General features: G+C 38.1%; 1 protein-coding gene across 5 annotated transcripts in view; it reads right to left on the bottom strand.

The window, feature by feature from the left end:
• The window catches only part of LOC108271803 (piezo-type mechanosensitive ion channel component 2), a 136,935-nt gene that overhangs the window by 107,297 nt on the left and 14,535 nt on the right, over positions 1–15,103 (bottom strand). For 4 of the 5 annotated variants that reach the window (XM_053683724.1, XM_017479611.3, XM_017479601.3 and 1 more), the window contains one exon: positions 9,708–9,803. In XM_053683724.1, coding sequence (XP_053539699.1) covers positions 9,708–9,803 — 96 coding nt within the window. Of the gene's footprint in view, positions 1–9,469; positions 9,650–9,707; positions 9,804–15,103 lie in introns of those variants that run through there. The other variant, XM_047158203.2, reaches the window with a different exon arrangement.

Here is a 15,103-nt window from a genome sequence, read left to right as displayed (position 1 = left end):
ATTATTGGCATACTTGGCATCATTAAACTGTAATTCAGTACTGTCTGTGTAACACAGTAGAGAGCCAAACAAAATCAGATGAACTGTAAAATGTTGCTCCTCTGGGAGAAGCTTTAATGTAGTGAATTAAATAATTGATTTGAATCAATTCATTGTTGTACAGCAAGCATTTCCACTGGGGCCCAAGTAAAGAAGCCCAGCACTGATGTATATGAATACATTTAACTTTCCTGTTCTGTGTGCAACAATCTGTAGATTTATTTTATCCAAAGTGACCTACAAGTAAAGTAGAACACAATCTAAAGCCAAAAGTAAAGGGTCTTTCCTCAAAGGCCTGGTTGTGGTTCTTTGGCTGTACTAAAATTTCTCTAAACTTACATGACTTCATATATGCTTAGTAAAAAAAAATATCTATATCCTTGATGGTTCTTCAGTTTGAACCCTTCCCTTTCCAAAAACATTCCAGAAACCTTTTCCCCCTAAGAGTGTAGTGCAATGTTGTTGTTTTTTTCTCACTTTGATGCAATGCAACTTCTCAAATGAGTGGAAGAAGTTCACTGCACTTTAGGGTAAATCCTACTCGTCAGATAATTTTTTTCTCATCCATAAAAAGACATTCCAGAGATTATTAGAGACTCACAGCACTTAGACAAGAAATTCCACAAAATCAGACTGCACATCATAAAAAATGAACACCTTCTGCCTTGTTCATCGAGAGCTCTCAAATTCCACCTGACATCAGAAACGGAAGACAGTTCACCCTAGAGTGTGTCGAATATTATCTACTGACTTTAAAAATAGAGAGCATTTTAGTCACTGATAAACAGATATTATGGATATTTCATATTTAAATGCATATTACAAAATCACATATGCAGACAGTTTAAAATCTTATGAGAGCAAGCTGCAACATAAGAAAGAAAGAAAGATAGAAAAACAGACAGGAAAAAAGAAAGACAGACAGACAGAAAGAAAGACAGAAAGAAAAACAGACAGAAAAAAGAAAGAAAGACAGACAGAAAAAAGAAAGAAAGAGACCGACAGAAAAAAGAAAGACTGAGAGAAAGAAAGAAAGACAGAGAGACAGACAAAAGAAAGACAGAGAGACAGAAAGAAAGAAAGACAGACAGAAAAAGAAAGACAGACAGACAGACAGAAAGACAGAAAGAAAGAAAAAGACAGAAAAAAGCAAGACAGAGAAAGAAAGAAACAGACAGACAGACAGAAAGAAAGACAGAAAAAAGAAAGACAAAATAAAGAAAAAAGAAAGACAGACAGAAAAAAAGAAAGAAAGACAGACAGAAAAAAAGAAAGACAGAAAAAAGAAAGACTGAGAGAAAGAAAGAAAGACAGAGAGACAGACAAAAGAAAGACAGAGAGAAAGAAAGAAAGACAGACAGACAAAAGAAAGACATAGAGAAGGAAAGAAAGACCTAGAGAAAAAAAAGAAAGACAGACAGACAGAAAAACAGAGACAGACAGAAAAAAAGAAAGACAGATAAAAAAAGAAAGACCTACAGACAGACAGAAAAAAGAAAGACAGACAGACAGAAAAAAGAAAGAAAGATAGACAGACAGAAAAAAGACCGATAGAAAGAAAGAAAGACAGACAGAAAGAAAAACAAAAAAAGAAAGACAGATAGACAAAAAAGACAGAAAAAAGCAAGACACAGAAAGAGAGAAAGAAAGAAACAGACAGACAGACAGAAAGAAAGACAGAAAAAAGAAAGACAAAATAAAGAAAGAAAGAAAGAAAGAAAGAAAGACCCCTTGAGGTATTTACCATGTAAAATGTAGCAGAATGTCTACGCCATTTCCTGGCCCAGAGAGGCAGCGTGAGTTAGACTCATTAAGTGAACTAAACGAATGCAGTAACATTTCCTTTTTAAAACACACTAAATGTATTATGCTGTTAAATCTTTAAGCTCCGCCAGATTCCCTTTCAACTTATCTGTTTCTATTTTAGAAAAGCTAGCAAAACCCCTTTTCATAAAAAAAATAAATCACTATATGCTAACTGCAAAAATAGCAGACTCAGGAGATGCACTCTTGATTATACCAGAAAGAAAGTTTCCAAAGTTCACCTTTACTATAAATGATAAAGAATATGATGCAAAATTTTAAGGTTTGCTTCGCTTTTATTTTCATCTGTCAACCACGAAACCTATCTGTATCTCAATCTGTATCTGAATCAGTTTTAAATGACCATATCTGATTTGGACTGGACATATGAAGCCAGTAAAAGACACGGGCCGATTCAAACAGCGCTTGGTTACGTTTTATGATGTGACTCACAGCTGAGATATGTGCTTTTCTTGAAGTGTGTGTCAGAACGAGTAGGAGAGAAAGAGAGAGAGCGAGGCTGAGCGGGAGGCTAACACTGAGTCACAGAATCAGGAACAAAGAGCCAGTGCTTTCCTGAGCCCAAATCTGAATATCCCCTAAGGATATTTAGCCGTGCTGTAAGCACATCGACAGATACTTAAGATTCCTTCTCGAATTCCTTCATTTTTTTAAACATTTAAACTTGTGAAACTAAATATGAAAACAAATTAAAGCGCGTCCAATCACATCAACGTTGTTTGTCAGGGTTAGCTGAGAACTAAAAGAATAAGTTGGACTAAAATCAATAGGACGGAACCGAAAAACGAGCCTCATGAGTCACATCGTCTTCCTGAGGAAGCGCTGTGAAGCTGGCTGACAGAGATCCACAAGGGTCGAGGTCCCTTTCCTACGACCTCTCCATTCTGCTTTGTTTCCTCAGGAAGCCATCTTGTCTCCTGCATTCCCTCAAGTGGACAGATTGCATCTGTTTTGAGGCGAGAGCGGAGGACGGCCTTGTGGCCTTGAGCTGCTGTTTTCCTCCATCGAGCTCTGGAGAGCACCGTTGTGCGAGTGTGTTTACAGACCGGGGTGCTTTCTGGAACTCAGAGTCTGAGTCTAAATGTCAAGTTGAATTACTGAAACATTAAATAAGGGTCAATGTTTTTGAGATAACAATCTTCAACATCAGTTTTCACAGCATTGTCAAAGCTTTGAAATGACAGGAATTGTTATTGTTATATATTGAATTGTTATATTGTACATATAACATCAGTTTGCTTAAATCTACACTGAAGTAGGATCTTGTCAGGCTTCGGATGAACTAGAAATACACATCTCCTGTAATTTTCACTCAATTGTACGCAGCACATATCATCACCTTGTAACAATTCAGCCTCAGGAAAGGTGAAGGAGTTTCAGGGTTATAATTAATAGCCAACATCTGGTGGTGATGACGTAAGGGCTGGTCAAGGTGCACCAACAGAGACTGTCTCTCCAGTTTCCTGCTCTAGCGAAGGGTCTTAACCAAACAAACACCCGCACTGAGGCGCCACAAGCTGAACAAAGCCACAGGCTCTTATGGTCTACAGCCCAGCATAAATCTACTGCTCCACACCTTCCGTAGGGAAACAAGTCCAGCAGATCACTGTTCAAGTGTCTCCTGGATTATGTAAACATATTAGGGTTAGGAGTCATAAAATATGATACAAGGTTATGTTTAGTAAAGCTGGAAAGAGTGTTCAATAATGTTAAACATACAATTATTATTATCTAAACATAGATAAATCCTAAAATGTTTAATGCATGTAGCATGCACATGTTGAAATTAAATATGGACTTCTTCAATGTGACTTTCAGGAAATCTTCAAGTTGAAACATATTAAATATGCTTATATTGCAATATCTGTGATATGTTTAGTGATTCTGGTGCTAATCTGAAGTTGTCTGGGCTCAGACATCACAGGAGGACTACTAATGCAGTAGTAGAGAAAACTTTTTACATCTCAAACATAAGTGATAACAACAAGGTTTCACTGTAAACTGCTAAAACAAAAGAGCGAGAACTTCTTTTTCCACTCAGCATTTTTAATGTCATAGTAATGAGAAATATAGAATTAATGCAAACGCTGGACTCAAATATCCAGAATGCAATGCATTTGCACTGAGGTATGGAAGAGACTTGGCTCAGCTAGTTTGTGATCTACGAGGTATGATGGCATGGATGGTGGTAATAGCAAGAACGTTTCTGAAAGCTTTGGAAGCTAAACGATTTAAACAAAGTGTACAGACGAGGAGGTGAAAGAACTGGACAGACGAAAGGACTAAAGCGCTGTTGCATCACTCGTTAGGTTGAGATTAAGAAAGGGACAAATCCCACTGGCATCATCAGCAGGTAACAGAATGGCATTGTGGGTAGGAAACTGTTAACCAAAATACAGATAGACTAATGTGTTGATGAAAAAAGTAAACTCAGAATTTCATTATAAAACAAATGTTGGATGCCACTGAAGATCACATCAGCTATAATGTGTTATATAAGGGTGGATTTCTTCCTCTCTAATTAATATAATTCAACTTTACTGCCAATATACATAAACACATGTTCACAGTATGGCAAATATCCAGTTAAGAAAGAAACATCAGTCATGATACTGCACCCTTGAGGTGTGCTTGACAGTTAAGATGCCCAACGGAGGCAGTGCGGAAGTTCTGGGATTTAAACTCAACATTTTCATTATTCCTAAAACATCAATCTCATGTGATATTGACTCATACAGGAGGTATAATGATGCTCAGAACATACATGTATGTGGGAGCATCTCGAGAAATTAAAAACCTATTCACCTCTCACTGACTCCTCTCTTTTTTTCCTGCTTAATTTTTCTTCATCCTGCCAAAAATGGTGATTTCCATCTTTTAACATCTCTCTGACTGCATCAGGTCAGTCACTCAATCCTGTCCATACCTCTTCTGGTCTCACTGGAACAACCAGGCATCGGGCCAAAGCTAGCACTCAAGAGTAGTAGAAAAACTGTAAAAACCCTTTTTTAGGAGCCTAGGTGATATTTCACAAACTCAGGAACCTCAGGAGCTGATTGCATTTCCTGAAAGCATGGTCATTTTTCGAGTTCCTGCTCCAGGGTAGGTACTTCTGAGGACCAGAAGCTACTGTGGAGGAGCTTGCCCTATTAAACATTTCTGACTGGTCAACACAAGCTTCACATAAGGACTAAAAACATCACAGAAGTGTATTTTGTTCATGTATCTAATCTATCACAGCAAGTGAAATGCTCATAATGTAGAACAGTTAGGAGCTGATTAACAAAGGCTACACAACAAAGCAAAAAAAAAAGGAAATAACAACCTATAAAGCACAACACACCTTAAATCTCGACCATATTCCTGTTGCTATGGCCACGTGCTGAAATGTCTCTGACTACGTTCACACTACCAGGTTGAAGTTATACAAGTAACACACAAATTACACAAATTAACGTGTCAGAGATCTGATTTATTCAGGACTGTGTGAAGAAAATACTTTAAATCAGACCTAAGCCACTTTCAAATGTGGTTCTAATTCAGATACATATCCAATATGTGGCCATGCGCCATAAATGAGAACGGTTAGACTGGAAATCCTGCGGCATTTTCCCAACGGTAATGCACACATCACTGTCGTCGTCGTCATCATTCAGTGTCAGCAGCACTGCAAACCAACAATGGAGGACAGCAACAGCAGTGACTGTATTCAATGGAAGGATAAGGAAATTGGTGGTTGACTTGATATTTGGGGAACTGATTCAAGCTAAACTGGAAGGAACTAACTGAACAATTGCCCAGGAGCTTTGTAATTAAAGATATGGGTCACTTGAGATTACAAATGTGTGCCATCAAGAGATACGGATCTGAGCAAAAAAATCGGTATTGCCCAAGGAAGCATGCAATGTGAGTCTCGTTTTTTATTTCACATAATGAGTGTAAAGGAAATACAAACTTGGATCTTGTCTCTTGGCAGTTCTCATTCAAGACAGTTCCACAACTTTTTAATGCCTCTTAACATTCAGTTCACTTGAAATCAGCTAATGGAAAGGCAATGAATATTACATATACAGCAGACTAAATAATTCCCAGTTTGAGTTAATGCCAAGGTGAAATTAATGATGTATTCTCAGTGATGATGGACTGTGTACCTTTGAAACTGCAGTACATAAAGATACACAACAACTACATCTACATTTAAGTTTATTAACACACCAATTCACGTGTTAACCTCAGAAGTTCTAGTGCATTCAGCAGTAAGGTTACGGTGATTCCCTCAAGCTGGAATCTACCATGCTACAAGATCCTACAGGCCTTGAAAATGTGTCAGACAGTGTAAAAGCAGACGATACCTCAGGTGTTATGAAGTCAGTTAAATAAACAGCGAACATCTGTCTCAAAAAAGTATTGGCTTACTTTTACAGTTTGTCAAAAGCCTGCTATTGATGACATGTCTGATTAATTATAGCAGTTTGCCTCAAGAAATCATTGCTGCATCCCAATCCGCCTACTTATACTATACTTTTGAGAAGAAAAAGTGCATACTTTTGCGTGCGTGGCAAAAGAGTATGCAAGTACTGGTACATGTTAACACGTCATGTAAGGGTACATGTTAACACGTCATGAACATTGTTGCCTAGTTACGCATGCTGTCACTCCATGGATCCAAACTTCACAAAATCTACTGGAAATAGTAGACCATCCAGGTATCTTTGGGATGCTCATTTCAACATACTACAATTTGGGACACACTAATTCTAATCTTGGATACTATTTAGGATGGATAGTAGGCAAATTGGGATGCAGCACATGTGTCATTGAGCGCTGATGAAGAAAGATTTCCTGAAACTCTAAATGACCAGATGCTAATGGTACAAAATTTGTACACCGCTGGTCATTTTTGTTCACCCAGTAACGGCTCTTATTATGTTCCTCTCGTTATATATCATGGTAACATTAGCAAACATGAAGGGAAGGCGGCATACCATGGCATAGCAAGTGATCTCAAGGTACTGTCTGTGTGGATTTTCCCATGTTGTCCCATGACCTCGTGGGTTTCCTCCAAGTTTTCCAGTTTCTACCCAAAAACATGCAGTAGGTAGAGTGGCTACACAATATTTCCCCCATGTGTGAATAAGTGCATGGATATGTGTGTGTGTGTGTGTGTGTGTGTGTGTGTGTGTGTGTGTGTGTGTGTGTGTGTGTGTGTGTGTGGTGCCCTGCGATGAACTGGCAACCTATCCAGGTTGTATTCCAGCCTAGTGTTCCCAGGATAGGCTCTGGAGTCACTGTGACCCTGACCAGGATGAAGTGGTTTCTGAATAAGATGAATGACTGAAAAAGTACTGTATGAAGGAGAAAGCAATTGTGCTCCAATGTTTGTGCATACAATCTCTGATTTAATCATAGGGATTAAGCTAAGTATGAATTATGGAATAAGCTAAGAATAAGAGAAAAGGAAATAGTGCCAGGTACTAAATCGACACTAAAATATGGCTGTCTTATAGTAGAGGAGGACTGCATGCACATATGAAAAAGGTTTGTACTCTCTGGGAAAATAAAATAAAGAATTGTTAACTGTAGGAAGCTAGGTTCAATTTGAGTCCAGCATGCACTGTGCTGATGTGGCCTGGGGTTCAACTGACGGCCGTGATGAAGTAATGGTTGAAGTAGTGAACTGATGACATGTGTGGGGGTGTTTGGGGTGAAAGGAAACTGTACACATGCAGATGCAGACACACACACACACACACACACACACACACACAAATTGCATTCCTATCCTGCTCAGACTCTCCTCCCCCTCACACAGATCACTCAGTGGAGCTTTCGCTGCCTGTTGCTGGTATGTTCAGTGCACTCTGGGTGTGAAAAGTGTCTCATTTCTTAAAACAGCATTGACTGGTCCTCAACATGGGTTAAAATTATGTTGGACGGCTCCTACAGCTGCACTGTGTGGGCCTGCAATGTGCACAGTACAACGCAGCATTCATAGGTTGTGATATTTGGGTTTTATAAATTCGTGTTTAGATTCATAAGCTGATGTTTAGTTCTTTCCAAATGCTCACAGAATGCCCTGGATGTACAGTATGCCAAACACCACATTAAGCATACACATACATAACCCACATCTGAACTCTCAATGCCAGAGAATTCATATAGCTTGTGAAATTCAGAGGTTTAAACAATCACGTTTGGCTCAGTCCTGGAAATTGCAACTCTGTTCCACAGAGGATTGAACTGGAAACACATCCTGGTTCATTTGTTTCATGATAGCAACACTCAGAGATCATAAATGGACAATGCCTTGATTCAGACAATCACTTCCTTCTGTTTACCGCTATCCATTACTCCTAAAATTCATACCACGAAGCTCCAATTTACCAATCTGCTCTGATTAAGCTTTATATAAACTATAAAATTGTGGCTTACAGTTGACTGAAATAGTTTCCAGGTGGAAAAATTTTAAATGTACGTTTGTTTTATAGTTTACATCTGAAACAGAATTATACATTCATTATACATCATTGTGTTAAAATATTTGCATTTTCTTTGACATTTGTCTACTTAGTTCATTTATTTGTGCCTAACTGAGGTGATTAATAATTTAAAACAGTGATAATATTTTCTTTAGTAAATTTCGAAAAACTCCCTCAAACTCTCAAGCAATCTTATGTTGAATATAAGAAAACATATTATAGCTACACAGAATTTTTTGTTGTTTACCAATGAAAACAATAGCATTGTTCAGTCAAGAACGTGATGTTCCTGATCTGCTTAGAGTTACCCCTCAGAGGTGTTGGCTTCTAACTGGCAGGAAATTCTTAACACAAACATCATATGCCAGCTCAGATATATCCTGCGTCATTGCACCTGAAATTAGTACAGCCAAAGACACATCCCTAAATTTCCGGTACACATGCAGGCATCATAACCGAAAAGCCTTTTCTTTTCAATTGTCTTTGAGCCAGATTGCTCATGATAAATCAACCTCAAGGTCAAGTAGCCAGGTGGACAGCTCGTAAATGCCACAAACCTGCACAAGCAGCACACTGATGGATCTTAACAGATTGTACTTCAACAAGGCCCTGGCTAGCTTCTGCACTACCAAAGTTACATTGGGTGTTTGATCACCACTTCACCAACTCAGCACTATGGCATTGCAACAAAGCACAAAACAACCGATGCTAGAGAACTAACAGCAAGCATTAGCGTGCTACATAGACACCCAATAGACACAAGACACGCTCCTCTTAAAGGAGTGAGGTTTTGCTCTTCCACCTAGTACAATAGTGGTTTTATTCTCTTTACTTCTGCAATATTTGCGAGACCTTGATAAGAGCCACAGATGGATTTTTTCAGTTTGGGCCATGTTCCAAATCACATACTATTTTACTATGTCAGTACACCAATTGCATCAATACTATTTACTAACCCTATTTATTACCTAACGTCTCCTATAGAGACATAGCTATAGCCTTGAAGTGACAGTGAATGTGTATTAATTGCCTATTTTTCTACCAAAATTTTTACATCTTACACCCTGTATCTGTAGGATTCCGTGGGATAAGTAAAATAGATATAACATCCTAAAGAAAATACTAACCTTTCATAAAGTAGCAGAAGTGTATAAAAACCATCAACTGCCAGAGACTTGAAAAAGTTCTTAGAGGCAAAGTGGAAAAATTCACATTGTCAGTTACTTGTGCTGATGAAATTCTAATTCTGTAAATCCTAACTTGCATTTAATGTCTTGGTTTCTTAATTCTGATGTGTACACACTACTTTTGGAGTAAACAGTAAGCGAGTGTTTGTTTCCAAGCTTGTCAGTATTAGCTTCTCACCTTGCATTGTTGTCTTCGTCGGCTCTGCAAACAGTGGGATGAGCAGGAGGTAGATGAGGTAGACAAAAGACAGCAAGTTGTACCGGAACAGACATGCTATAGCAAAAAGAAAGCAGAGAAAATGAGTGAGAAAGTGTCCCTGATGCCCACAGACAAACAACAGCCTGTTTTGAGGCCTAAATCTAAGGCCCTTATTACAGTATAGACTAATTACAAGTGGCAGAAATAGCACCCAAACAGTGCATATTAAAGGACTGAGATCATACACAGTGTTACAAAATCCCCTGAGGACATTAAGAAGGCCTGCTGTTGCTAGCTCTGATTTACACTCATAGCATTTGACATTCCGACATTGTTTAACAACAGACCACGAGATACTCGTCCAAATTTTCATAGGCATGCAAGAGTAAAAGAATAAAAACCTCACATTTGAATATTTCTAGTCAAAATGAAAACCGCTACATGATGTCGTTCGACTCGGGCACTCTGTCAGACATTGTTAAATTCTAGATGTAGGGAAATATTATACATGCAGCATCTGAATAAAACTGAGTGGCTCTTCTGTAATCAAAATCACAAAATACACAATACACACAGAAACTCAACCAATTTCACCTGATAGCCTCAACAGGAGACAAGATGGACTTAATTACTAAATAGTGTTGTGTAATGAATATTTCAGACTCCACTGTTAAACAAACAGATAAGAGCTGGATATCTAAAATTTACAACAGCCATCATTCACATTTACAGCATTTGGCAGTCACTGTTATTCAGGGCGACTTACAAAAGTGCTTTATAGTGTCTAGCAAAAACATATTCTCATAGTGTAAATAGGTCAGCGTCTAAGAATTCTATCCAGTTAAAACTTTTATAGATAAGAGATAGTACAACAATGAGTTGGTACAGCAACAAAGTCTGTGCTGTTGTTTTTATTCCCCCATCTCTTTCAGGATTTAGTGCTCCGTTACGTGCTTGGTGAAGAGGTAAGTCGTTAGTAGTCTTTTGAGGATAGACAGTGACTCAGTTAAGACAGCCAGGGGAAGATGGGTGCCAGAATAGAGAACAGTCATGATGCTTGTCTTCCTTGTGGGTCGAGCTGTGCTGGCGGCTTAAAGTGTTGGTGGCTCGACGGTTAAGATTCTGGTCTACTAATCAGAAGGTCAAGAGTTCAAGCTCCAGCACTGCCAAGTTGCCATTGTTGGGCCCTTGAGCAAGGCCCTTAACCCTACCTGCTCTAGTGTTACTATATCATGGCTGATCCAGTGCTCTGACCCCAGATTCCTAACAAGCTGGGATTTGAAAAGAATTTCATGGTGCTGTAATGCATATTTGACAACTAAAAGCTATTATTCTTCATTAGTGTTTTAAATCTGATCCGGCAGCTATATGAAGACGGTGGAGGGGCCACGTGAAAAACAAATAATCAGTTGCAGGTGAAAACCTGCAGGGGTGATGTGCAGTAAACCAATCTTGAGATGGCATGGAACTGAACAAGCACCTGAGTGACTTCTGTGGAAAAGAATCTTCCCGATGATATACAGGAGTCACCTGCATGACTAAATCAGGTTAGCAATATGAGAAGAGACAAATAGTTGGCTGTCCTAAACCACACCCAGACCAAATCTACATCCTCTGCCTTAGAATTCCCCAGAGAGATCACAGGATCTTGATATGAAGATGCAACTCTAGGGACATATAACAGCTCAGTTTTATTACTATAGACAATTATGCCACATCTCTTTCCATTTATCAAACTTATCAAAGATCATAATGATCCTCAGAGGAGAAAGAAAGCAGAAGGTTACTGAAAGCCAAAGGAATTCAGTTGGAAAGTTTCCATCATTTAGACCAGGTCCAATTTTATTAGACGGCCTTTGCGTAGGATAGTGATGGGTGCGTATTTTTGAGTTAGAGGTTAAGGAATAGGAGACTTAATAAGACTTATTAAGACTTATTTCGACTAGAGGTTCCAACTTGTAATTCCCAACCTCCAATGAGGAAAGTCCTACTCATCAACTTGGAGTAGTCTTCTCAATTGCGAGTTCCTTCCCAGTTTACAGAGTGATACAAATATTTGCTTTACATCTATCCACATACGTACATATTCTGTTGTTGTCTATAACATTGACTACATAGAGCACTATTCTGAGGAGGAAAATGTTCACAACTCATTACAGTTATCTAGCCAGCTTGTTGATAAGAAATGACAAAAACAGAGCTCTCCTTGTTTTTTTATCCACTTTATATGTCAAAGGCACCAAGGTCAAAAATGACATCATTCCGTCCCACAAATCACTGATTATGAGGCGAGTCAAATGCAGCATTAACTAATGCGTGTCCACTCATTGCTTTTGCCACTCTGAGTTCTCAGATGATGTGCTCTGCATCTTACATGACCCTGACATGAGACCTGCAAACTGTACTGTACTAAATGAGGCTTATAACACTTTGCTTAATGAGACTGATGACATACAGGCACTAATTAGCTGCACGCACTTCCTGTTTCTGAGACTAGGTGGGAAAACCAGCAGAAATCAACACAATGCTGGACCCCAGAGTCCTCACTCTGTCACCACACTGAGTGCTTCTGACACTCTGCAATTGTTTTGGCTCTATTTCTCCCCACTCCCGTTGAAGATTTGCATGCTGCGAGCCATTGTGTATTTTTTCAAGGACCATTTGTTTTCATTGATTTCCTTGAAAACATAAAGCTTGTTTTCTCTGACAAATTGTGCAATGCTAATTGTGTGAGAGCAAGCAAAGAGGGAGAGGTTTGGGTTTGTCTCATTTGAAGCCACATCCTGGCTTCTCCAAAGTTGGAAATTAAATACAGATGAAACAATAATGGGCAACCACCCCACTGTCCCCCTGTGGCCTGCTTCTGACTGCACCAAAACCATTTTCTCTAGGAACAAAAAGCAAGAGATCCGATGCTATTAAGCAGAAAATTGACCTTTTGTTTGCACCAAGCAGTTCAATAAAACTCAACATGGACTTATCAGTTACGCACAGAGGAGGGCGTGTATTTTAAGTGTTTAGGACGTTGCATATCTAACCCTCTCATTCCTGTTTGTGGTAATGTTTTCAGTCTCGCTTTCACACTGAGATAAATATTATGCCAGCTTTGGGTTTCTATATCAGCGAGCAATTATTTATTGTTTCACAGCAGGTTCTTGGATGCAGATCTCTTTTTTTTCCAGATCTCCAGGCAGGAACTCGTTTCTGTGGTATTAGCAGGATTAGCCCACCATTAACACCTCTCAGATGGTGACCTCATATTGGCAACAACATAAGGAACTAGCCAGTGGCAGTGCTTTAAATTATCCATGTACTCTGGCTGTTTGGAGAGAGAACGGTAGGCCCTAGGGGCCATTACAAATGCACCATCTCCTGAAACGTTTATTTTCTTTACCTTGCTGCAAACACTATCACTCATTGGCCATGAACACATTATGCAGGTTGATACAGCATGAAACATGCCTAGTTCTCAGATATGCCCAGAGGTGACCAGATGCATATTTTAGTGTGTTCACGTCTACAGACCATTGCCTTCTTGACAGAGTTCAGGTTAAAGTGTTAGCAGTTCATTCCACTGTTATGGAAAACAAATAGGGTGAAGGGGGTTGTTATTTGAGTACGGGCTATTCATAAAAATATGATTGTCAATCTTGTGTCCTACAAAGTTCTGCTTTATGAATAAATACATTTTTTAAAACACCACTAAACCATGCTTTCGCAACATACTGTATGTAAGGTTAAATAAATGGATTAAGCTGATAGAAAAGCAGTGAAACCCATATATCTTTTGATCTATGACAGTCTCCATAGGCTGCACTGTAAGGATCGATGCTTATCAGAAGATAAACAGGATTAATACATGCTAAACCAACACAGTGATGAATTCAGGAGCAATACCACTGTGAATCTGTACTGAGTGATGAACTGAGGTGGGATTTAACACAGTTATTAAAGTGTTTATGTATCTGAATACTTTAGATCTTTTTTTTCTTACTACATTTTAAAAGAAAAAGCTCTCCTTTCACTACATTTTCTATAATCTTATATTTATAAAGTCATAAGACAACTTTTTAATATCAAACAGCTAACAAATCCTGACAAATCTAAAATTAAACAGATGGAACAACAAAAACGAGACCTAATCAGTTTAATCTAACTGCTGCTACGTACATTTTGTATTTATCAAGGCAGTGTGTATAGTGACAGCAAGATATTAGCATCCAGCTAGTTTCTACTGTCAGTGTTATCATGCTAGCTAACATTCGAGAGATCAGCAAAAAAAAAAAAAAACTGTGCTAGTTTGTCTCAGCTAATATTTTACCAAATTCTTTTTAGTGAATGAGACACTAATTTTCCCCCAGTGACTAAAATCTTACTGAAATGTGATTAGAATCTTTTGTGAAACTTTCTTATACTTTTACCTTATTACCTTTAGTAAATTTTAGAGTTTACTTAAACATCACTTTAATGTTACTCAATATGTTTCTAATTTAAGTTGAGTGAAGAATTTGAAGCTGTACTTTAAATTAGACCTGAATTTTTATACAGTATATTCAGATGCCCTTTTTCTTCAGTTAAAAATGAGTTACTTTTACCACCTCTTATGTTATTATGAGAGATAATAGATTAATTCTCCTTTATTCCTCTGTTATGAAAATAATTGTTAATGGAATTACTTGTGTATAATTATTTTATTTCACTTTTATTTCCTTGTTATCATTTATACTACATACTTATTGTATGGTGCACTACTATAAAAAAGGAGAAGAATTGAATTAAATTGAATAGTAATTAAAATATATACCTAGCTGTAAACATATTTACATTGTTATACACAATACAACAAAAGTCATACTTATTTGTAATAATAAACATAAAAAATAAAGAATGCATATGGGCCAAAATAAACGCATTTATTGAATATAGTCTATGGCGAAATTATTGGAACGGCAAGGCCAATTCATTTGTATTTGCTGTAGACCGAAGACATTTGGGTTTGAGATCAAAATATGAATATGAGAAGAGAGTTTAGAATTTCAGTTTTTAATTCCCGATATTTATATGTAGATGTGTTAAACGACATAGCACATTTTTCATCAGAGTACCCAATTTGTAGGCGAGCAAAAATATTGGAACTGACAGGTGTTTTTGTTACCAGGTGTGACCTGTTAGATCGATTGTTTAAACAATAAATTGCTTTGAACTGAAGGTTTTAGCCTTCAGTTTCACCTGTGAAGACTGCATTTGTTGTTAAAAAGGATGAGCCAACATGAAGATCAGAGAGCTGTCTATGGGAAGAAGCAAGCCATTTTGAAGCTGAGAAAAGGGCATAAAAACAAAGAAAGAACTCAGCAACAGACACCAGTGTCAAACCC

Source organism: Ictalurus punctatus, chromosome 1 (assembly GCF_001660625.3).
Source record: "Ictalurus punctatus breed USDA103 chromosome 1, Coco_2.0, whole genome shotgun sequence".
NCBI lineage: Eukaryota > Metazoa > Chordata > Actinopteri > Siluriformes > Ictaluridae > Ictalurus > Ictalurus punctatus.
The sequence above is the reverse complement of the archived record's forward strand: the minus strand, read 5'-3'. Positions and strand labels throughout refer to the sequence as shown.